The following is a 26,241-nucleotide window of genomic DNA, read 5'->3' as shown; positions in this document are numbered from 1 at the left end:
TGTTTATTCAAACCTTTTAGGAAAGGTCTTAACACTCAGTGAGAATAGATCTGAGAATAGACGTTATAGCCACACTGTCAGACCACTGACGATTAGCCCCACAATTCTGCCAAAAACACTGTTTACAAATAGAATAACCCAGACTAAAACCAAAATATTTTCAGAATGCAAAAAGAAAATCAAGTTTACTAATCTCCCTCCCTCCCTCCCTCCCTCTCTCTCGCTCTCTCTCTCTCTCTCTCTCACACACACACACACACACACACACACAGAATTATTATTATGCAGCAGTTAAAAGGACCAAGCTCTTCAAGGAGATTTACAATAATGATTTCTTTGGGGGATGATATTCTATTGTTTACATCTCTTTTAGCAAAGCAATGCGAATGTGAGCTATTGGTTGGGTATCACAAAGAACTTCATTAAACAGAACTGAAAATAATCATTTAGGATACAAACTGTTAAATGAAATTCTACTTTATTTTTTCAGTTTACTTGTCAAAGTACCTCCTGACTCATGGAATTAAACTGCTCAACACTTACCTTCGAGGATGATTGACATCAAACAATGTGTTATCATCATCCTCATCATCTTGTTCTAAAGGTGTCAATTCCATGTTTTCTATGTTAGTGTCCAAAACTCCATATCTCCTAGTCTTTCGGTTTCTTCTTCTCATCCTATTAAATAGAACATATTAATGAATAAAAATTATTTGAATATGGTATACATGATCTTTATACTTACTTGTAAACTAAAAATAAATTATCCCAGTTTCTGACATTGGAGGCATTCAATATCAGAATGGTTACATTTCAGAAACGAAACCAATTTACCACCTAGGATTATTAATTAAGCAAAAGCTACTCCTGTATGTTTGTGTGCCATCACCATTTCTTCTGTCTGACATACCTTCTTCTCTTTCTGTCAACGTATAATGTTGATAGATAATCCCTCAAGTCTTAGTTCTGGTACAATATTTTTACTGAAGGCTTATGTTCCAGCCTTTTCTCCATCTCCTCCATGCCTTCTTACCACTGTGCAGCGTTAGGTACTTTCTGCCCCACTATGAAACTGTATGTATATATGCACTCAAATTCTAGACTAGGTAGTGTACACTCCTGGCTGCATATCAGAATCACCTAGGGTATTTAAAAAAGCTCCTTACTCGGGCCGTACCGCCATACAATTAAATTATAATTTCCAGGGATAGGAACTAGACATCAATAGCTTATTAACGTTCTACAAGTGTCTCCAATGTACTGAAAGCCACTATCCTAGATCAATGGTTCTTGAAGTGTGGTCCTCTGGATCAGCAGAATCACAGTCATCTAGGGGCTTATTAGAAATGCAAATCCTCATGCCCACCCGGACCTAGTGAGTAAGAAACTTTGAATTTGGGGCCCAGAAACCAGTGTTTGAACAACAACTCCTTGTGAGTTTGATGCAAACTAAAGTTTGAGAACTACTGCTCTAGAGGAGAGAAAATATTTTAATATTTAACTATTATCTGTATATATATAAAGGCGTCTCATGATTCAGAACCCTACTGTCTCCTTCTCTCTCAAATAACTTGTTCTTTTCCTTCTAATTATTTATCTCAGTTTGCATTTATGTGTGCTATGTATGTATTTATTTGAGTGTTTATTTGCCTGTCTCTCCCACTAAGTTGCATGAGGGGAGAACCCATGCCTATCATGTTCACCACTGTATTACTACTTTGTAGCACAGTGTCTGATTAAGATTCCCCTTAAATATTTGTTGAGGGTCTGAGTGACATCATATTCTAGTTCAGTGATCCAAATCTGACCCTGAAATCAATGCCTATATCACCTCCAACGTAACAACCTCAACTCTATACACACAGAAAAATGTTTCACACAAGTATCTATGGGAGTTTAAAAACAAAACAGAAGATAGCAAGTAATAACGAATAAGTTTACTTAAATTCTGATTCACTTTGTATGAGGTAATAAGTGTGATAAGAAATACTACAACTATAGCACCAAGTATAGAGCAATACGAGCCTCTGTAAAAATGATAGTGGGGACCCCTAGGAGACAAACTGTCCTGTGTGTGTATATATATTTGAGTCTTACTAAGAAATATTTGAGTCTTACTAAGCATCAGGCATTGTACTAGCTTCTGGGTATAAAGTACCTGGCTGAGTGATCAAAATTTACAAAATATTACCAACTTTAGGTAAAAACCGAGATAATTTCCACTAATTACTGCCTAAAAATCTATTCTATATGCCCACCCAAAGATGGCAGAAAAGGAAACCGAGGTTTAAGTATAGTATTTAGAGCTACAAATATAACCAGTCAAAGAGTTAATACTAATAACTGGCAAAAATGAGGTAGAACTGGTGATGGTATGAAGTGTAAGCCTGTCTTTATATAGTGAAAAATTACATGTGTTTAGGTTGTTAAATTTACAAGTATATATATGTGTGCATGTTTCTATGCATTGAATATGTGTGTATGCTGATAAACATACACATACACACATACCTTATGTAGACCAGAAATCTAAACTTTTTTCTGTAAAGGATCAGACAGTAAATATTTTAGGCACTGTACATCACATATGGTCTCTGTCACACATTCATCTTAACTTCTTCAGTTATTATTTTGATTTTTTACAACGCTTTAAAAATGTAAGACACATTCTTGGCTCATAGGCCTTAGAAAAACAGGTCAGCAGACTGGATATGTCCTATGGGTCAGTTTGCCAATCTCTGATTTAGACTTATGAAAGTAATTCACAGAAGAACTAAGAACAGAAATGACAGAAGTACTGACACTGGAAGTAGGAATAGAAGGTACAGGGGAATTATAATTCACTATTGGTCTTTTTGAACCACATGATTTAATAACATTTGCACGCATTGCTTTGATTTTAAAAAGTGAATACATAAGAATGAGTGAAGCCACTTGGCAGCTTAAGTTAAGAATATTCAGAGTCATAATTTCTTCTCTTCCCTTTTGCCAGTCTGTTGCTCAACTTTCTAAACCATATGGCTTCCAAACATTCTGGCATTTTCAGTCATGTGAAATTATTTTTGGAAATAAACTAGATTCTTTCAAGTCACATATTACATATCAAATAGTCAATATGTTAATAACCATGTCATTGTCAGTCACAGGATACCTTGCCAAGTCTTTAAAAAGGAAATGATATGAACATAGAGTTTAAGGACTTTTGACATCTCAGCGGACACTCTTCTCCACTTCCAAGGTCATCATCATACCTTGAATGATTTTCCAATCTTTCAATGAGTGGCTAATCTAATCTGCCCAATAACACTGTTTTCTCTTTCTGTTTAAACATTTGGTGTGAGCACTTTATCATTTATTTCAGCTTCTACTATCTTTTAACGTGTATATAAATACCACTTTCTGAATCCAAACTCTTTAATAAGAATCTACTTCATATGCAAAGACTGTGTACTCTCAGGCACCAAATAAATAGGGGAATGCAGTTCAGTTAAAATGAATTTAGTATTTTAGTAAACGTCACTAATTCATACAAGAATAAGTCAAATAAAAAACTATATATTGTTAAATAGAATTTAAGCTTGAAATGCAACTTCCCTAAGAATGTCTTTCCTAAGTCCAAGGATATAGGCGGTGATGGCTGCATGGTCATGACAGCTTTATGGCCATAAAAACATCAAATATAATAAAACGCATCCATATGCAGTGATTTTTCTCAGCGAAAGCCAGAAACACTTATAAAGCTTTAAAATTATTGGGCTGATTCAGTGAACTGCCTACTTAAAATACTAATAAATATGAAGTGAAAAATACAATACACATAAAAATATACTGAAACTTTAAGTAAAAAGGCTACTTCCATTTTTTAATATGCAGTGTACATTATTTTTAAACAAAAGAGAGGAGGATTTAAAATTCATGCAATTTTAACAGCTATGGCTCTTTTCCTACAAATTAATGTTTTCATTAAGCTCATGATGCCCAATTTGTCCAAGTATGTTAACAACTACATACATATAATCATAGATATGCAGTTTTCTACCAGACATAGTAAACGCATAACTGCAACCTGAAAAAATATTTTGTTGGCTCTTCAGGTAACAAAAAAATTGGGACTTTATCTATAAATGTGTAGAGGAAAATATGGAAGCCTAAGAAGGCAAAAGAAAATAGCAATATGGTTTATTATTATATTGAATTATATTCATTCATCACATGGCAATCACAGGTAAATGATCTGGATTAGATACCTTCCAGGTATTCAAGTTATTATTCAAATAGCTATCTAAAATAGATGCAGATTCCTCTATGTTCCATTATACTTAGGTCGGTAAGAATTATTTCTGTTTAAATAACATGTAAAAGCTACAGTAGAAAAATAAAACTAAATTACTAAGTAAGGTTGATAAAATTTTATGTAAAAATGTATGGTGCCACATAAAATAAACACAACAGAATAAAACTCCATTTCATTTTACTACTCTGTGAAAGGGAGAAAACCAATCAATGTAACCTGCTGTAACTTGCTGTACCGATCTGATTTTCTTGTTTTAACTGAATGCCTGTAGGGTATTATTAAGTAAGGAATTATATAAGTAATATTATTTCTTAATTTCTTCTATTACGTATTCAAAACTGACTGAGGAATATAGTATTTAGTGTATATTTTATAGACATACACTCTCCTATATGATTAGGCACAATGATAAAGCAGAGTAAATCTTAATAAAGGTATGACTAATGATACAGAATTTGTTTGCCTTGACTTTTTTTGGCAAGAAAAGTGAATTACTGATCAAGAATGGTTTTGGAACTCATTTTTTTTGCACTGAGACATAACTAAATAAAAATTGGTGAGCCACAGTTTTAGTTGTCTATGATATTCATGAAGAAATTCAACCCAATATATAACACACAGTAAAAATTATTTTATCTGAAATCTCTCTCATCTTCATCTCCCATTCACCAAACCTAATCCATCACTGAAATGTCACGTTTTTCAAGAAGCAGACACCAGTAAGAGATGAGTACGTTATGAGTTGAATTGTGTCCCCTGAAAATTCATATGTTGAAATCCTAATCCTTAGTTGCTCAGAATGTGATGGTGTTTGAAAACAGGGTCTTCACAGAGTCAAGTTAAAATGAAGTCATCAGAATGAGCCCTACTCCAACATGACCAGTGTCCTTATAAAAAGATGAAATTTGGAGACAGATATGGATACAGAGAGAACACCAAGTGATCATGAAGCTGGCCCATCTAAAAGCCAAGGAGAGAGACCTGGAACAGAACCTTCTCTGTATTAGTCTGCTCAGTTTGTCATAACAAAATACCATAGTCTTGATGGCTTAAACAACAGAAATTTATTTATCACCATTCTTGCGGCTGGGAAGTCTAAGATGAAGGTACCTGCAAGATAGGTTTCATTCTGAGGCGTCTTCCCTTGGCTTGTAGGCAGCTGTCATTTCACTGTGTGCTCACATGATCTCTTCTTCAGGTGTAAAGGAAGAGAAAGAGAGCAATCTGGAGTCTTTTCCTTTCCTTATAAGGGATCAGCCCTATTAGAGAGGGCCCCTCCCCTATGACCTCATTGAACCTTTTTCGCCTCCTCACAGGCTTTATCTTCAAGTACAGTCACATATGAATTTGGTGGGGGGGGGGGACGTAAACATTCAGTCCAGAACACTCCCTCATAACTCTCAGAAGAAACCGACACTGCCAATACCTTGATTTCGAATGTCTAGCCTCCAAAACTGTGACGTGATAAAATTTTGTTAAGTTCACCTAGTTTGTGGTACTTTGTTATAGCAGCCCTGGCAAACTAATACAGTATGCAGAAGATTTATCAGGGGAAAGGCTTCTGAAGGATAAAGAGGGAGGAAGCTGGAGACGAGGAGGAAATCCTACAGAGGGTGATACAGGTCTGACACCTGTGAGAGTAGAAAGGAAGGATGACAGGATAGGAACAGCAGTACCAGTGCAATGCAATTCTGAGAAAGTTTTGACCAGACCAATGGTATGTCCTTAAGCAAAGGTTGCCTATTAGAGAAGGGAGTCCTCTTTCAGTCATGATGACCAGATCTGGCTACATTCAATCATTGGCTGGAAGCAGGTTTAGGAATCATGGCACTGGCATGGATGTTGTGACAGATCCAAAGCTGTGGAAACTAGAGGCTATCCCCACAGCAGGGTCTCTTAAAGGGAGGTTTGATCAGTGTACTTCCATGGCTGCCACAATCACAAAGTCCAATTGACTGAACTTCCTAAGAATCACTGAAGTTCACTTATAGTGCTTACCACTGCTACTATCTATTGCCTTAATTATTAAAATAGCTTTATAACTGTCTACCTCTGTCTACTCTGGTCACTCAGCAATCTCCCCTCTAAAATTACCAGTGGTTTCCTACTGCTTGGCAGTAAATGATTCTGTAATAAGGCCTATAAAGTTCAACACAGGATGGCTCATACTTTTCTCTCTAGCCTCACCTTGCTCTTGACTCTACATTCTACTTCACTTTCTATACTCCATTGACAAAGCCTTCCCTCATTCCCTCATAATAGCTATGCTTTCTCTTACACTGGCACCACAATATGTGGTACTGCCTATTCATTTTACAAGGAAGGCTTCCCTAATCTACCCAGCTAGGTCACAGGCACCTATTATTGGCTTCCATACCACCCATGCACATATCCTTTGAAGAACTTATCAAAGATGTACTTGCACACTTATTTTTGTAACTTTTTATCTTCTCTATTAGACCACTAATTTCATGGGAACAGGAAATAGATCTGTTCTTATCACTCTGCCTACAGCACACAAGGACTGGTATAAAGCATATGCCTAGGGCTTCCCTGGTGGCACAGTGGTTAGGGGTCTGCCTGGCGATGCAGGGGACGTGGGTTTGTGCCCCGGTCTGGGAGGATCCTGCATGCCGTGGAGCGGCTGGGCCCGTGGGCCATGACCGGTGAGCCTGCACGTCCGGGAGAGGCCACAGCGGTGAGAGGCCCGTGTACGGCAAAAAAAAAAAAAAGCATATGCCTAATAAATATCTGTTAAATTATTTAACTGAAATATTCAGATTCACCATAGGTCTTGCATTTTTTCTGTATAACAAAGACACCTACAATTTTATATGCAAATCATCACCTCTGGTATAAGAGAAGCCTGAAAGAACACCATCTCCAGAACCATACCACAGCAAAACCTAAGGGATCTAGCCAATTTTTATATTGTAATTTGGATAATAGCCCCCTGGCTTAGGACACACACACACACACACCCACCCACACACACCCACACACACAGTGCTAGAATAATTAAGCATATTAAACATGCATTCACTCCAGGACCTCTAAGATACTCATTTAGGATGTTTTAGGTAGATTAGCCTACCTGCTTTAGCCCAGGTGATTCTCATATGCTACCTCAATTAGAACCACCAATATTCAACTTGTATCCTGTGCTGTGGAGTTTCATTTTTATCTTTTGGGTATATAAATTTATCATATTATAACATGTAGTTATTCTTCATTTACACACTAAATAATTGAAGTTTATCCTTTCAAAACCCAAACTATTGTTTTTCTTTTAAAATCTCAGCATTCTACATGGAGCCATATCCAACACTAGAGCTATCCATGCCTTAATATATAGGATAAAATGAGTTAATTCTACTCTTTTTGATCTCTCAAGGATCATTGTAATTATACCACTTTAGTGTAAAGCAAGGGTGCTGTCATGAGTTATTGACTCCAAGTTGATAGACTACAGAACTTTTGAATCTTTTTGGCTTCTTTTCATAATTATTCTTGGGTCCTCTCTTTTGGCTTATAAGTTACCAGGCTCTGTCACTATCACAAGCTTGACCAAGTGCAGCACTAAATAGAAGATTCCCCAGCAAGGTATCCTGCCACTCTTCATCTCCCGTAACATGTTCACTGCTAATACCTAAAAGTTAAAAAAGAAAAGATCAAATGCATGTTTATCTATGTTTAGGTTATTGGAATGTTGCTTTCTCTGATAGACCCCTTTTCTAAACAAGCTCCCTGTAATTCAGCGTGTACGATCAGTTCTTGTGTTTAGATCTGTCTCCCATTTGATGGTATTCTGGTGGATACCCCCAGGTGAAGTAAACCTTAAGTAAATGTCATATAGCCTAGCTATGAAGTATCCTATGTGAAGGTGCACAGCACATAGCTCCCTTGTCATCTTTCCTCTTTGTCTTCATATAGATTTCCTAGTGTTCTCTTTTAGGCCCTAGAATTTGGGATGTGAAGACTGATAATTCTCCTGACCTCCACCTCTAACAGTTCAGCATGGGTTTATTCCCCAACCGACTTTAAAGTCTTATTTACAAACCAGCGCCTCTAAGATTCATCCCGCCTCACCTTTGACTGGCTCTATGACCAACATTCTAGCAGATTTCTCTTACAACCTCCTTTTTTCTCCTTGCTCCCACCCCATCTCTAGCCTTGTCAGACCTAACCTCTTGCTGATTATAGTTTAAGAGGTCAAACACCACAGAGTATGGTATGGGGGAAATACATTTTTTTACAGAAAATATTGTAAAAACCCCCCAAATATATTACAATAGCAATTCTAGATACAGAAAAATTTCACTAAGAATATTACTATTTACCGAGTGTGCACATATGTCAGGCATTGAGCTAAGCAGCTTGCAAGCATTACCTGATGTAATCCTCACAACAATCCTATAAGTATCCCATTCTAAACATAGAAAGTCAAAGCTCAGGAAAAATTAAATTTGGGACAGTAAATGGTAGAGCTAGGATCCAAATACAAGCAGGTTGATTCTCAAGTCTAGGTTCTTAAACATTAAGCTATATTGTCTTCCTAATGATTCAAAGTAATTCTAACCAACGTCCAAAATTAGCTACCAAACAGTCTTCTGATCCCTTATACAATGATCTTACATTATACCAGTCTGGATATATTGTTTTAAGTGAATTGCATTTTCGGGTTCATCCTTTCATGGTAAAAAGTAATGACTTGGTAGCTACTTACAATAATAAGTACATTTATGATGTTCTGGTTAGGCCATCTCTTAGTTTTGATCACTGTAACAGTATCTGCTTTTTGTTTATCCTAAAGGAAACTCTCTTCTGCCTTAACAGTACCATGATTTTGGTTAGACAGCAATTGAGCCCAGCCCTAAGAAATATATAATGATCATAATAATTGGTGCAACCAATCATGAAAATATAATTTCCCTTTTGCCAGTCATTGTCTAGGGCTAAATAGATGAAGCAGTTCAGACAAATGAGATAGAAGGGGTTAACTCAAGTAGTGGGGTTTCTGGGAAAGATTTTTCTCCTTGATAAAAAAAGAACATAGGAAGAGAAGGCCTCTTTTCAGGCCCCCTTCCCTCTTTCCTATTTGAGATACTATTGTGTGGGAACATAATGCTTAAAGCTGAGGTAGCCATCCCATGGTGAGACAAGGAAAGAAAAAGCCAGAATCCTTGATAATCTCACAAAGTCACTGAACTAAGCCTAAGCCTGCTCGTATTCATGATAAGAAACAACTACAAAACATGTCCTTATGTTAAAGTCACGTTTAATTGGATATTCTATTACTCACAGGTAAAAATCTCCTAACTGATAAGGGCGTTGAGCATCCTAGCTTCTCTGAGTTAGGTTACCAGTGTTCCATCACCCACTTGTATGTTTCCACATGATTCTCTTCATTTTAAGAATCTGGATTTAAAGGTGGCCCATCTGATAACTTGTCCAACTACTTCTTTACATAGTCCACATTCAGCACCATTCTATAAACACTTCCCAACGACTGTGTCATACACGCAAATGGTTTACTGATGTGCCAAAACAAAGATCTCCTTAGCCCTTTGGAGTAGCTAACAGGGTCCAACGTAGACAGAGATCAGGGCAAATAGTCTCAAGCATTTACCCTACATGAATATCAATTTCTAAGTGTGGCATGGCACGAAAAAGGTGGGGGAGCACTACCCTGGCCCAAATTCCCCAACAAATTCACCTCATTACTTTTATCTCCCAGAACTGCACATGATAAATATTGTTTAAATACAGAAAACCCCATTATCATATGTAGAAGAACAGACTAAAGAGATAGCTTTAGAAGCACGAAATCATCTGTGTGAAACTTTTGAAAATTGTAGATCACTATAGAATTTAAGGACTCTTTCATTCAATTACAAATAAATAAATAAAAAGAAGCACTCTCAGAAGCCTAGATTTTTGTCCTTATTATAAGAGAAAATGGAAAAGATCCATGGAAGAGATCAGAAAAGAGTGATAAGAAAAATAATAATCATTATCACTAGTAAAATTCATTGAGCAGTTATTATGTGCCAGGAACTGTGCTAAGTACTTGGTATAGGTCCTTGAAACAATCCATTCTGGTAAATACTATCATTTTCTCTATTTTACAAAACCTGAGCTGAACTTTAGAGCTGCTGTGTAACTTACTCAAGAGTACACAGCTCTTGGGATTAGAACTCAGAAAGTCTGACTTCCCATAAGACTATACTGAAAAGGGGTTAAAATAGTAAAAAGGATCAAAAGCCAATAGAGGAAAATTACTCAAGAATTAAATGATTGGTAACAAATGCAGTAGAGCTATTCAGAATAAAGACCCTTCTGGTAGAATAAAGAATATTTGGTAGCTTGGAGGTGATTAGTGACCTTACAGACTGCTGGTCAAATTGCATGACACTTTTTGAGCCACTCATAGGGACTGGCATTTCAAACTGCTAGGCTAAAAAATATCTAGCAAGGCGGGTATGAATAGTTTATATTCCTCCTTGATTCCTAGAGCAAAGATGGATCAGAGAGGTGTAAATATGTTGTTTCGGTGATGGTATTCTTTTCTTTTTGCACCCATATTCCTTTATTGGTAGTATCTCTACCACAATAAACTGTCTGGTGAGATGATAATTAAGATTCCCAACACCTCTGCCAATAGATAGACTTAATTTATTTCTCCTTCCATGGAATTTGATTCCTAAGCTGAGGGACAAAGAGACTGAAAACTACTGCGTATCTATACAATGGTATGTTCCTGCAAAGAAACCTGTGTGGTATTTTGATGTCTTGTCTCCTAAGCTGACTTAGTTTCTGCCTGTTCCCAGAACCGATTCTCCAGTTTCTCTTTGACTTTCTGAGATCTCAACATTCTTCCAGTAAATCCCCATTAGTTTAAGTTAGCCAGGCTTGTTCTATCTGTTTAACTAAAATAGTAACTGATAGAAGCAGTAATCTAATATTCCTTTAATAGTAGAATGAAGCATGAAAGGAAAAGTGTACAGGAGGAGAAAGATGGGGAATGTTATTTCTTTTGAAAAACATAATAAAATAATTGTTTTCCCTACCCAAACATTTATTTTCTCAGTCTAATCAAACTTAGTTCATTTACTAAATGTCTGAGTGCAAACACTGTACTTAGCCTTGGATAAAAAATGATAAGTAGGGCTTCCCTGGTGGCGCAGTGGTTGGAAGTCCGCCTGCCGATGCAGGGGACACGGGTTTGTGCCCCCCGCTGGGAAGATCCCACATGCTGCGGAGCGGCTGGGCCTGTGAGCCATGGCCGCTGGGCCTGCACGTCCGGAGCCTGTGCTTCGCAACGAGAGAGGCCACAACAGTGAGAGGCTCGCGGACCACCAAAAAAAAAAAAAAAAAAAAAAAAAAAGATAAGTAAATAGCCTTTGTTCTCATGTTTTTGAGTCTTCCCCAGACTCACACTGATCCCCAACAAGAACTAAGAACACTCATTCATTAGGCAACTACTTACTCAGTGCCTACCCTATTTTGTACATAACGTTCAGCACTGGGGATATAATAGAGAATGTGACAGCCTCTTCTCATAAAGACTATGTATTAATCTTAGGAAGCCTACTCTGTTCCTTCTCTCTATATATATTTCAATTTCTATAGAGAGAATCTAATTGTTCTTTGGAATATTTCCAGACTCAAAGGGAAAGTTATCTCTAGTTACACATTCATTATAACTGAATTAGATTAAAACAATATGGACATTTCAGGGACTTCAACTACTTTACAAGTAAAATATTCTGTGTTTTCACATATCAGTTAATGAAATGATGATTTTGGCCCATTCTTCCCCCTTGGCACAAATAAATAATGCTGCTTTGTTGTCACAACTATTTTGGAAGTTGGGGGGTCAAAATGGGCATTCACCAAAATGAATAGTTTTCATCCCATAATCTGGAAGCAAAAAGCATCAGTTCTGAACATTGCCCAGACATTGTTAGCATCAGTCAAGCTTTGGACATCAGGTGGCCAACTAAATTTAGGACTTGGACTAAATGAATGTACTAGATGCTGGTTAAAGAGTCCAGTTTTTCTTAGCCATAGGTTCAGAATTTGGCTGTTAACACACAATATTAGTGAGTCATCCAACAGAATCAGACTGAAAAGACTGTACCCTTCCGAGCTTTACAGAAATGAAGATAGAAAATCAGTGGCGATAAACAATTATATATAAGATTATACATAAGGTGGAAGCAAAATGAAAAAAGATCATCCCCAAAAAGTTATCATCAGACCCATTATTTATATGTATATGAAACATAACACTTAGGATACTCTGGATATTTATAGGAAATATACAGACAGCATTAACTAACAATTATATAGTGGGAAAAGTAATTACTGCTTCAATTTTCTTCTAATATTTCTTTATATCAAGAAGAAAGTCTCAGTTTAGTGGTAATATGTCTGTAACACCTCATTTTCTAACTCCCTCTTTAATAGAAAGTGGGCCTGGATTTGCTGGGTTTTGTGAACCAACAGTATATAACTCAAATAATATTGTTCCCACCAGTGGTTCTCAAATGTTTTGACCTTAAAATTCCTTTCTGTTCTTAAAAATTATTCAGGACCCCAAAGAGCTTATAAATATGTGGATTATATATATATATATATCAATTAGGTGGATTATTAATATGTTAATTAAACCTAAGAAAACTTTAAAATATCATTTGCTTTTTAAAATTAGAATAAATCCACTACATATTAACATAGTTTCTGTGAAAAATATATTATCAAAAAGAAAACAGAAAAAGATGAAAATTGGCATAGATTTAGATTTTTCAAATCCCTTTAATGTCTGGCTTAAATGGATAGAACTAGATAGAAAATGAAAAGAGAGATAATAGAAAACAGCTAGATTTTCATATCTGCTTCTGCCTTCAATCATTTGCAATGTGTTGTTTGGTTGAAGGATATAAAGAAAATCCAGGTTCATGTAGATATGAGCTTGGAAAAGGGAGGTGGATTTTAATAGTGTTTTCAGATACTGGTGTTTATGCTATTTTGATAGTACACCCAAACTCAACAAGAAGTAGTTTCTTAAAAGCTAGTTGCAATGTGTAATTTGAAACTGTATCAATGAACTTCTTGTGCCCTATAAACTTAGAATGTATTATTTTGAAAATAGTTTTGATCTTGCAGATCCCCTGAAGAGGTATCAGAGAACCCTCCCACCCTCCAGGGTTCCCTGGACCACTGGCTTACATTGTACTTCTTCAATCAGTTATTTAAGCCAAGGGATGTTGGTTTTCTGTTCACAAAATAATAAATAGATATGTTTAAAAGGAAACTTTCAGTTTAAATAAATCCACTTAAAGAAATATATGAAATAGTAGAGGGTAGGCAGTTACAGGAAAAGATGTGAAATAGTTTAGAAAACAAACCAGTGCATTCCTATAAACCTATCCTCTACTGTATTTATACAGGAGGAAACTACACAGTGCTTCCTCAGCTCTTCTCTTGGCTGGCTCCTTTTAACAGTGAGGTCTTGGCTCTGCATGTCAGCTCTTCAGAGAGGTGGTACCCAACTAACCCAGTTAAAGAGGCTTTATTATAGATTTCCAAATCAGTCTTACTACATAGTTGAAATATTTTAATATCATGATTGATGCCATAAAATAACTTTACTTCAGTAACAGTGGAATGTATCAAGTGGAAGTTACTTACAACAGTAACAAGTGTCACTAATTGAATTATATAATTCCTTTTCTACTTGATAAGGCATTAAGAGGAGTAGAAAAATAAGTGACAGTCTTCTACTTTTACTCATAACCTGGTACAACATAAAGACCTGGTCTACTTCATCACAAGGTTGATCATAGTCTTAGGACACAGACATCACGTTAATGGGAAAAAAAGGCAAACAAAGCAAACAATGGATTTTACAATCACAGATGGTCATTAGACTCCATGGGACACAAATTAAACCACTTTACTCTTCTAAGTCAGTTTTATCATATATAAAGTGAAAGGTGTCATTTACATGTCCATATCTGTACCAAATCTGAAATTTAAGTAATCCTATAATCTAACATTCTGTAGTAAGAATAGGCTAAAAAAACTATTCATTTGTAAGTTTCAACTTCTGAATGACTTAGATTTATAGATGAATTCACTTTGCAAAGGTTTTTTGTGTGTAAGATATCAAATTTATCCATTTACTCATTCAAATTTTTGCAAATTTAAAATCAGGATAGGATAGTTAGGATATTAAACGTATGTACCAATATTAAAACAGGATCATATTTATGACATCCCCCCCCAACCCGGCATAGGTATTAGTTTTCCATCTTATCATGCAACTGGTAACACTTTGCATTGAAATATTTAGTGCCATGTAAAAGAATGCTAGATGTTTCTAATAGGGGCTATGACAAAGATTGAATCATACAAAATTGTCAGTATTCCCAGTTAAAAAAGGTGGAACATAAGAAATTTCATATGGTACAACCAAATTACTAAAGTGGTGGAGGGGGAAGATGGTGGAAGAGTAAGATGTGGAGATCACCTTCCTCCCCACAGATATATCAGAAATACATCTACACATGGAACAACTCCTACAGAACACCTACTGAACGCTGGCAGAAGACCTCAGACCTCCCAAAAGGCAAGAAACTCCCCACGTACCTGGGTAGAGCAAAAGAAAAAAGAATAAACAGAGACAAAAGGATAGGGATGGGACCTGCACCAATGGGAGGGAGCTGTGAAGGAGGAAAGGTTTCCACACACTAGGAAGCCCCTTCGCGGGCGGAGACTGCAGGTGGCGGAGGGGGCAAGCTTCAGAGCCACGGAGGAGAGCGCAGCAACAGAGGTGTGGAGGGCAAAGCAGGGAGATTCCCGCACAGAGGATCGGTACCAACCAGCACTCACTAGCCCCAGAGGCTTGTCTGCTCACCAGCCGGGGCGTGCAGGGCTGGGAGCTGAGGCTTGGGCTTCAGGGAGAGGTTGGAGCTCAGGGAGACGACTGGGGTTGCCGGCATGAACACAGCCTGCAGGGGGTTAGTGCACCACGGCTAGCTGGGAGGGAGTTCGGGGAAAAGTCTGGACCTGCCGAAGATGCAAGAGACATTTTCTTCCCTCTTTGTTTCCTGGTGCGCGAGGAGAGGGGATTAAGAGCCTTGCTTAAAGGAGCTCCAGAAACTGGCGCGAGCCGCGGCTAACAGTGTGGACCCCAGAGATTTGTGTATGTGTATGCTTCTGTGTGAGATTTTGTCTGTATAGCTTTGCTTTCACCACTTGTCCTAGGGTTCTTTCCGTCCGTATTTTTATTTACTTTTTGATAAAAATTTTTTCTTAATAATTATTTTTTATTTTAATAAAATATTTATTTTAAATAAAATATTTATTTTATCTTACTTTATTTTATTTTCTTTTATCTCCTTCTTTCCTCCCTCCCTTCCTTTCTTTCCTTCTTTGTTTCTTTCTACTTTTTCTCCCTTTTATTCTGAGCCATGTGGATGAAAGGATCTTGGTGCTGCAGCCTCCCAGCTCCACGTAATATCAAACGGCGAAAATCTCCCAGAGATCTCCATCTCAACACCAACAACCAGCTTCATTCAACGACCAGCAAGCTACAGTCCTGGACACTCTATGCCAAACAACTAGCAAGACAGGAACACAACCCCACCCATTAGCAGAGAGGCTGCCTAAAATGATAATAACTATACAGACACCCAAAACACACCACCAGACGTGGACCTGCCCACCAGAAACACAAGATCCAGCCTCATCCACCAGAACACAGGCACTAGTCCCCTCCACCAGGAAGCCTACACAACCCACTGAACCAACTTTACCCACTGGGGACAGACACCAAAAACAATGGGAACGACGAACCTGCAGCCTGCAAAAAGGAGACCCCAAACACAGTAAGCTAAGCAAAATGAGGAGACAGAAAAGCACACAGCAGAAGAAGGAGCAAGATAAAAACCCACCAGACCTAACAAATGAAGAGGAAATAGGCAGTCTACCTGAAAAAGAATTCAGAATAATGATAGTAAAGATGATCCCAAATCTTGGAAATAGAATAGAGAAAATGCAAGAAATATTTAACAAGGACCTAGAAGAACTAAAGAGGAAACAAGCAACGATGAACAACAAAATAAATGAAATTAAAAATACTCTAGATGGGATCAATAGCAGAATAACTGAGGTAGAAGAACGGATAAGTGACCTGGAAGATAAAATAGTGGAAATTCTGCAGAGCAGAATAAAGAAAAAACAATGAAAAGAAGTTAGGACAGTCTCAGAGACCTCTGGGACATTAAATGCACAAACATTCGAATTATAGGGGTTCCAGAAGAAGAAGAGGAAAAGAAAGGGACTGAGAAAATATTTGAAGAGATTATAGTTGAAAACTTCCCTAACATGGGAAAGGAAATAGTTAATCAAGTCCAGGAAGCACACAGAGTCCCATATAGGATAAATCCAAGGAGAAACACACCAAGACACATATTAATCAAACTGTCAAAAATTAAATACAAAGAAAACATATTAAAAACAGCAAGGGAAAAACAACAAATAACACACAAGGGACCCCCATAAGGTTAACAGCTGATGTTTCAGCAGAAACTCTTTAAGCAGAAACTAACACACCATTGTAAAGCAATTATACTCCAATAAAGATGTAAAAAATAAAAAAGAAACTACTGCTAAAAGAACTTTTCTTCTTTTACATTTTATAAAATAAAGTACCCATATAATAAGGTCACTCTGAATTAGTATTAATTTACTCAAATATTAAGATTGATTTAGAGGTTCGGTACTAACTTATAAATGAAAGGGAGCAAGTACTTGGTGGTTTAAATACTCCCAAATGTACCACAGACTTTTAAGACATTCATCCTCACAGTCTCTCACTCAAGCAGGAACCCATGATACTGGGGGTGGGAAGAGGGCAAAGCCAGGTCAAAAGATAGCCCATTTCAGGCCTGCGAGGGAGGCTCATCGAGGCTTCGCCTCACCTGACCGTTCTGACGACGAAGTACACCAGCACCGCGCCACTCACCACCATCAACACGGTCAGGGCTCGTTGGGTCATGGGCTTGTCGCCGGGGTTGGGGCTCACAGCGAGGACGCCACCCACTGGGCCTTCTTCCCCCGCTTTCCCGCCTGGGTCTTCGGCTGCAAGCCCCGCACTGGGAGTGCTGCTATTGACGCCCTCGGCGCCCCGTGGTCCCTCGGCTTCGGCCGGAGCGCGGCCCGGGGACTGGGCAGTTGTGGGGCCGGACGGCAGAGGTGGCAGGGTTCGCGGCCCACGGTCCGGAGGCATGGGATCCGGCACGGCCTCGGCCGCATGCAGCAGTACCTCCAAGGGCCCTCTCAGCTCAGGCAGCAGTAGCAACAGCAGGAGGGCGGAGGCGAGCAGGTGGCTGAGGCAGCAGCTACAGTGCGTCGCCTTCATTTTCCCCGGACCGCCCTCTCACCACGTGGGAGCTGCCGGGCCCGCCGCCCTGGCTCCAGGTGGGACCATGGGCGCAGTGAAGAACGAAGAATGACCAAATCCCGGGCTAAGACCCGGCCACAGCAGCTGGCAGAAGCGTCAGCGGCTGCAGCTGCCGGGAGAACCGGAAGTTCGTACATCTCAGCAGCCACTGCTACCAGGGACGCTTTCGGTTGCTAACATGCCGGGGCTGGCGCGTTCCGTGACGTCAGGCGCGCAAGGCCATCTGCGCACGCGCCTTGCCAGAGGCGCGGGGAAGAGCTCCGTGGTTGGCTCACAAGTAAGAAAGTAAACAAAAAAAAGGTGTTTAAAGTGTGCAGGAGCTCTTTGCATGAAGAAACCATTAGAGATTGGAAGGTCGTAATTTGAGTTCGTTGGTGCAGAACTGCAGAAACACAGCTAATCATTTATTAAGACCGCCTTGACGTTTCCCTCAGCTCAGGTACAAATTTTAGACAGGTTTCTTCCTGCCTCTAGGTCCTTGACCTCTCTTTCTTTAGGGCATTTACGTTAGAAATCTTGTAACTGTACATTGATTCTCTGCATTTTTGAAATATAAATCTTTAAAAAAGTTCTTGCCGGTGATACAACCCAGGGCTGTCTTTCTTAAGGAACAAGGAGCCATCCTTTTGAAAAATGTCAACAAAGAAGATATCCCTATTCCCCAGTCTCTTTGGAAGGGTAGGAGCCTAACTTAGGCAGGCATCTTGTTTCAATTTGTAAAACTACCTCCTGCCACAAAGCTACGAGAAATTTTTACTTTTTCTTTGGGTAAGGCTAATTAGTAAACAGAATTGGCCGAAGAGCCTCCCTACTCTTAAAATCTCATAAGCTTTTTGTTATTTTCTGGTGAGTTGAGCTCAGAGTCCTGGCCCCTCTTCTCTATTGCAGTAATCTTGGAGAAGTCTTCCTTGCCTGTTTAACTTCTGCGGTACGCGGGCCTCTCACTGTTGTGGCCTCTCCCGTTGCGGAGCACGGGCTCCGGACGCGCAGGCTCAGCGGCCATGGCTCACGGGCCCAGCCGCTCCGCGGCATGTGGGATCTTCCCGGACCGGGGCACGAACCCGTGTCCCCTGCATCGGCAGGCGGACTCTCAACCACTGCGCCACCAGGGAAGCCCTGCCTGTTTAACTTTGACATCAGTAACATGGAACTTTGGTTTGAGCAGATACAAACAAACACCAGACCAGAAGTCAGAGTTAGTATTTGTTCTTTTAAAAATGTATTCATTCAACAAATTGTTTAGACTTTCTACTCCTTTCTTAGCACTGGGTCTGAGTATTAAATAGTAGGCAAGTAAGATATCCTTGCTCTCTTAGCACTTAGGTTCAAATGGAGATAACAGAATAAACACTTGCATTCATTCTGATTCTGAAGTGTGTGTTATAAATGACAAGTACAGAGTCCACAGTAAAAATTGTGTAAAGGACTATTGTAGGTAAGGTGGAGAGGATAGTGTCTTCTAGCTGCTTGGGGGTAACAGAGCAATGCAGTTGCTCCTGCCACGTAGAATTGCAGGGACTAGGCCTCTTAATGCTGGGTTCCAGTGTGAGGAAGACCATTGGTGACAAACCCTAATTTTAGCTTCCAGCCTGGGCATTTATCAGTAATGAAGTGGCTCCTTGCGTTTCTTCTCTCCCTCATTCACAACCTTATTCAGAGTCAAATGTGGAAGAGAGTTAGTATGTAATGCCACTCCCTTCCACTCCTCAAAAAAGTCCAATATTCAACAATCAAAAAACAAAAAAAGTTCATCATCATCTTTCTTTCTTTACAGTATCTCATTTTTACCATTGTGTTCCTTGTCTTGATTAATGGCATTATTCTTCACTCAGGTGTTCAGGCATAAAATCTTGGAGTCATCCTTTACCCGTGGCTTTCCACTGGCATCATTGCTTGCCAGTAACTGCAAAGTGCTAAATAATTCTGAAATAGCAGAGTTAAACTAGTGATTCCAAATAGTTAGAGCATATCATGTTCTAGTGTTTCTCCAAATGTGATTCTTAGCTACCTGAATCAGAATCAGAAATGGGATTTGTTAAAAATGCAGGTTCTAGGTCACTATTCCAGAAGTTCTGAGCCAGAATGTTTGGGATTGGGGACATGGACTCTGTATGCATTTTTATTAAGCTCTCAGGGTAATTTTTATTTGCACTAAAGTTTAAGAATCTCTTCTCTCTCTCACCACCTATGTCCAAATGTTGTCAAATTTTCTCCATTTTCCTAATGTCTCTGTCACTAATCAACTCTTTTCTGTTCCCTGCCTCTGACAAGGGATTATTTTTATATTGCTAGAGATCTTAAATCTGCAGATTATTGTGTTTTTTGCATAATACCATATTATTTGTAAAGTGTCATGAAAAATATTTTCAATTCAATCACAGGAACTAGGAGCAAGTTTCCTGGGAGAAAATATTGTATTTTGCTTATATAATATAAAATGACAATTTGGGGGCACACATGTCTATTTAAAAGACAGATTGTCAAACTAAGTATAATTGGTGCTTCTGAATTTTTTCTATTAATAATAATAATATTTGTTCATTTACATGTTTTCATTTGTCTCGCAAACAAGTAGTGCCCATCACTAGAGATTTAAAAACATATAGGGGAGAAAAATTATTAGAACAAGTAATTTATATCAATTTACTTAAATTAATCTGCATACTAGGAAAAGACCACCATTATTCTAATTTATCAGGGAACACTCCAGCTGACAGAACAACAGTCTTTCGTGGAAATCTGTAAAATACCACTGGCCTGATAAGGAAAATCTAACCCTCCCTCCCTGCTCTAGTATTGAATAATAATTTTGAATATTAATTAAGCATCTATTGTGTACCAGATATCATTTTATCAAATGTTAAATGATTATCTTTATTTAGTCCTTACCAGAAAAAAACAAATAAACTAAAACAAAACCATTATTATTCCTATTTTACAATTAAGGAAACTGAGATCAAGGATAATCAAACTGGTAAAAATCAACATGAGTAAAAACAATAGAGCTGGGCAGTGAACCCAGGCAGTCTAGCAGCAGAGGTGGGCTATTGCGTGCTACATTTTATTTTCTCCTAGTTGTAGGTTTCCATGATTTGAGTCTAGCCTGTTGTCTCAATCAGCTATTGCTAGATTAATGCTGCATAGCCAGTAACTAAAAAGATATCAGTGGCATACAGCAAATAAACATTTATTTTTTCTCCTGTGTTTTTGGTAAAGGTGGGATTGACTAATTTAAGTTGACCTTGTGAGTAAGTGGAAAGGGGATGGGGAATGGGCATAAGGAGAAATGAGGAGCTATGTATGTCTGTTTTTTTTTTTAAACAGTGAAAACAACTGGTTACCCAAAGTCCCACCTGATGCCCTTGACACACATCTCACTGGAGAGAGGTATGTCACATGGCCACTTCTAGCTTCTGGGAATCTTGGAATTTTAATGTTAAAATGGACATATTCTAGTCCCTGACAAAATTTTTTTATGTTAGCAAGAAAAAAGAAGACAATTTATATTGATAGGCATTTCATTTTCAGTTCTATCTAATAGAGAACAAGGCTCAAATGAGTGTTCTCTGGTGTCAGAATTCCCTACCTTCCCTCTTCCCCTCCCATTAAGGAAGAGGGAAGGTAGGAGGTTGGCTCAGCTGGAATGGTCATTCATAGCGACATCTGATAGATTGAGTCTCTTATACTTTAAGTGGCAGTTTATTGCCACATCAGGTGGGACTGTCTATACCCTGAAGTCCAAAAAGAAAAAGAGTTCAATACGAAAAGAGAATACAAACTGATCACAAAACCAGGAAGTCAAGAGATTGTACTAAAGAGCTCAAACGTGAAGGCAGAATTGGAATGTCAGAGGACAACTAAAGAGCAACAGTTCAAGAATAAGAAGGAACAGTGTTGAGGTAGGTACCACATAACCAAGTAGGTATATGAATAAATATTAGGGTTAAATATCTAAAAGAAAATGACCATGTAAATGGGCTATGGTTCCTGAGAGGAAAGAAACAAGGTGAGCCCCACAGTTTCCCTGGATCTCTGCCTGGGGAAAATTTCCCAGCTGTAGTGCATCAACCTGGAGTTCAATCAGAATGTGCAAGTCTCTCATCTGAAGAGGCAGAGATCAGAGTTCTGGGCTTTTGAAGTGGTTGGGATCTGTGGGCCAGGGCATTAAGAGAAGGAGTCTGTGGAGGTCATGAAGTTCATGTGGCAGTTTCCCACACACCCTTGACTGAGAGCTGGGCAGTACCACCAAACACAGCCAACAAAGTTAATAAGAGACTGGCTGTTACAGAGGTAAGAGCAGAACAGAGAGATTAGACATTAAGCAGTGCTGGGGACTTCGAACTTAGGGCCCAGACTTCCTGAATAGACCCTTTAACACCTCCTAACAAAGTGGAATCAAGCTGAATCACTGCTTTATGATAAAAGCCATACCCAGAGAAAGGCCCTGTTTATACCCACTTTAACAAAGCTTAAAACCAAGCCCTAACAAGATTCTTAGAGGACACAGAGTTTTGAGATTGGATCTCACCAATTTACAGGGACTTGGAAAACAGAAAAACAGAAATGATACAGTCTAAAGAACAGAGATCTAAAAAGATTCAAGAAAAAATGAACAAACCCCCTTGAACTTATGGACCAATATTACACAGTTTAATATATATGCATTGGAGCTCCAAAAGAAAAATCATTATAATGAGGCAATAAATATTTTTGAAAAATGATTGAAAAACTTTCACTTACAGTTCCAAGAAGGTCAGAGAGCAGTTAGCAAGATAAATACCAAGAAAACTGCATATAGGCATATCAGAGTCACACAGAGAGTCACGGATATCAGAGTCCAAATTAGAACGTCTTGAAAGGAGCCACAGAAAAAAGATGCATTCATTACAGAAGAACAATAATATATATGAAGGCAGAGTTCTCATCGGAAACAATGAAGACCAGGAGCGGTAGCATCTTTAAGGTGCTAAAAAGAAATTAAAAAGTTATCCATCTTGAATTATATATCCAGTAAAATTATCTTCCAAAAAATATGGCAAAATAAAGATATTTTCAGGCAAGTGAAAGCTGAGGAAACTCATTTCAAACAGACGGCACTACAGGATGTTTTTCAGGCTGGATGGAAGTGATACAAGATGGAAATTTCGATTTACAGGAAGGAGAGAATGGCAAGTGGAAATGGAAAATCACTGTGTAAATACAAAGACCAATTTTTTAATTCTCTTCTAATTTTCTTAAAAAAAATTTAATGCTTTGCATAAGGCCACGTTTAAGATGCATGTACATGTAAAAACATGGCAATAGAGCATAAAGGTAAAGGACAAGGGAGGTGAACTAAATGGAAATATACTTTCCCATTTGTGAATTATGACATGTGACATGTGAAGTTTGAAATGTCAGATGTGAAGTGGGATTATGAAGTAGGAAACTCCTAAGGTTAGAAGTGGAATGTTTATAAGTAGAATCATGCTGTTGTAAGGCTATAACATTTGTGAAATATGAGGTGGGAAATGTCAGGTGTGAAGTGGGGTTTATGAAGTAGGAATCCCCTATGATTAGAAGTGAAAATTGAAGTGACACAATATTGATGCTAAATAGGCATTGTTAAAATAATAATAAGGAGAAATATCATTAGACTTACAGCAACCAGTCAAAAATAATGAAGAGAGTTATATCTATGGAAAGATAATATAAATATATAGCTACAAATAAAAATATATCTTTGTCAAGTATTTCTTACAGTGGATCATGAAGATGGCATTTTTTCTAATAATAAAAGTGGTACGTTGATACTACTGAAATTTAGAAACTTACAGTTTAAAGAAGCAATAATTCTACCACCCTGAGAATTTCCTTTATTCCAATATTATATATGTGCCTGTGTGTATGTATATATACATATATAATTTTTTGCTTGTATATTTAGTCCAATAGAGTATATATAATTTTTATTCTATTTTTATATTTATGTCATAAATAATATTTTGTCTCAAATATCTTTGTAAACATGAATTTTAATGATTTATTATATGTAATCACTATGTTGGACAGTTTCCCTTTAGCTGGAGCACTGTTATGAAAAATATTACTAAAGTATTATTTTATTTAAATATTTTCTGCATCTCTGCCAGTGAATTATTTCTTAAGGGAATATATGCCAGTGACCTCATTTTAGGGTTTTAGGTAGACAGAGTCTCTCTGTCTTAAAGATTTAAAAAATAAATTTGTTGTGTCAGTTGTTTGAAAAGCAGAAGTGGATAGAGCTGAGGCAATACTAAATGGTGAATGGTCTCATAGGCTGTAACTGAGCACCCAATCCAGTGAATAATAACTGTGGGAAGTAAACCCAAGACTGTGGTCTAAGTACAGGCAAGAATACAGGAGGGTGATGTCTGAGAGTGGAGCCAGTATGGAGTAGGGTGATAACGCCTTTGCCCCCATTCATTGCCATCATCACTTGGGAGAAGGTAAGGCCTCATTGAGGAGGGTTATATTAATTAACATTTCAGCCTGTGCAGCAGTTTAGTGTTCCTAAGGTGAGGGATAGTCTATTGGCAATGAACCTAAAAGGAGAACTCAGTGTCAGGTTTGAGGGGAAAATAGAGATTATTTTGTGAGACAAGGCAGTTATGACTGGCTTTATATGTGCACAGTATAATCTTCCTTAGCACGAGTGTCACCAAGTGGGTTAAAAACTGCATTTATGGGGCAGTGGGAATTTACTGAGGCACGAAGAGTCATTGGGATCATAGGGTCATGAAGTTTATAATCTGTAACAGATATGTCTGCAACTGTCTTCTCTAGGGCCTCTTCAGTGCCATATAGGGTGGTGGTTGATATTAGTAGGGCAGGGGAGGAGGTGCAGTTTATGTCTTAAAGCTGAGAAACAGGGCGGGCACCTCAGAAAATAACCAAATTCACCAAGGCAATTAAATATGCAAGCCTTTGTGAACAGATCTTGCCATTCTTTGATAGAGCTGAAGCCAGATTTAGAATTTGTTGGAGACAATATACTTGTGTTTTTAATTCCAGAAAGAGCATATGATATTGGGATAGTAAGCATTATATCTCAAAATGGCTCATTAATTTAGAAGGATATACTTGATGCCATGTAAGAGAGAGAAGTGCTTCCTAATGGTCAGTTGCTTCTGTATGATGAAAACCGGCTAGTTTTAAAATATTTTTATTTAAATACTTTAAAAATATTTAAAAATTTTTAAGAAATATTTTAAAATTTTAAAATATTTTTATTTGAACAGATATTAAATTTATATGGTTCAAAATTCAAAATGTACAGAAGGATATGTACTGAAAAACTGTCTTCCATCCCTATTTACCAGATAAACAGTTCCTCTCTCAGAGCCTAAATATTTTCAGTTTCTCATGCATTTTCCAGTGATAAACATATGTATACAAGTTATATAAAAGTGTCCTTTTTAACACAAATGAAATGGTAGTATTCTTTACATACAGTTTGGTACTTTGCTTTTCCGTTGGTGTTATTTTTTAAAATACCTTGGAGATCTTTCCATATCAGTACATCATGAGATTTGTCATACTGTTTTATTCAGGGCTGAATTGTGATTTTTGTGAGCCCTAGGTTCTTTTGCCTTCTTTGACCCCTTTCTCCATAAATAATAGTAATGGTAATAGTAATAATAATAATGTACTATTTTATGACTGTGTTGGTATAAAGATGAATATAATCAAGGTTGGATTCATTATTATTTATTATTAGTATATTTATTTTTTCTGATTTTAAAAGAAATTTAAATTAGCACATTTTCATGGGTCCCTAAAGGTACTGGTGAGCCTTAGGCACTATGTCTATTGTGACTAATTGAAAGATAAATCAGCTCTGGCTGATTTTATTATTAAAAAGTTTTCCATAATAAGGACATTATTTTAATCAAGTCCTTGTTGATGAACAGTTAGGTTGTTTCCAAACTTTTTGATTTTTTTTTTAATAGTAAGGAGTTTAAAAACTGTAAGCTAAACAAAAAGATGCAGCCAAACATAATAAGTATTTACATACTAATTTAGAATGGTACTACCTTATAAACTAAAATTATTATTTTATTTTATTTTCCTGCATGTTTTAGCTGGCAGTAAACCATATAGTCACCAAGTGCTAGTGGGGCATGTGAAATAGCACTTTTTGTTTCTCTGTCATGATTTTTATTTTCTTTTTCTTTCTACATACACCATCCCCTTCTCTTTTCCTCCTCCTCCTTTGATTCAAATTAATATTACTTTTCTCTTTACAGTTCTTCCTTCTTTCCTATTGGTTCTTTAAGTTTGTCCTAAAGGCTTATTTATATTTAAACACTTTGGTAGAATTCAAAGATGAGGAAATGGCCAGTATTGTTAATATTTGAAATGTGCCTGCATAGAATTTCCCTGGGCTGAATTCATAGATAAATAGCCTAACACAAAAATTAATTCATATGCTGTGAAATGTCTTATAAACTAA

At 37.7% G+C, this 26,241-nt stretch overlaps 1 protein-coding gene and 1 long non-coding RNA gene across 3 annotated transcripts in view; one reads left to right on the top strand and one right to left on the bottom strand.

Moving 5' to 3' along the window:
• Positions 1–17,876, bottom strand: part of FAM174A (family with sequence similarity 174 member A) — a 30,022-nt gene extending 12,146 nt beyond the window's left edge. Inside the window, exons 1-2 of one of the 2 annotated variants that reach the window (XM_024739707.1) lie at positions 17,287–17,876; positions 544–678 (exon numbers count right to left, since the gene is read on the bottom strand). In XM_024739707.1, coding sequence (XP_024595475.1) covers positions 544–678; positions 17,287–17,726 — 575 coding nt within the window. In that variant the 5' untranslated portion in view covers positions 17,727–17,876. Of the gene's footprint in view, positions 1–539; positions 679–17,286 lie in introns of those variants that run through there. The other variant, XM_024739708.1, reaches the window with a different exon arrangement.
• Positions 17,877–18,084: 208 nt separating this feature from the next.
• The window catches only part of LOC112396134 (uncharacterized), a 53,668-nt gene continuing 45,511 nt past the window's right edge, over positions 18,085–26,241 (top strand). The window contains exons 1-2 of the long non-coding RNA XR_003002505.1: positions 18,085–18,207; positions 21,093–21,155. This is a non-coding gene — a long non-coding RNA (uncharacterized LOC112396134). The remainder of the gene's footprint in view (positions 18,208–21,092; positions 21,156–26,241) is intronic.

Source organism: Neophocaena asiaeorientalis, unplaced genomic scaffold (assembly GCF_003031525.2).
Source record: "Neophocaena asiaeorientalis asiaeorientalis breed wild unplaced genomic scaffold, Neophocaena_asiaeorientalis_V1.1 scaffold146, whole genome shotgun sequence".
Classification (NCBI taxonomy): domain Eukaryota; kingdom Metazoa; phylum Chordata; class Mammalia; order Artiodactyla; family Phocoenidae; genus Neophocaena; species Neophocaena asiaeorientalis.
The sequence above is the reverse complement of the archived record's forward strand: the minus strand, read 5'-3'. Positions and strand labels throughout refer to the sequence as shown.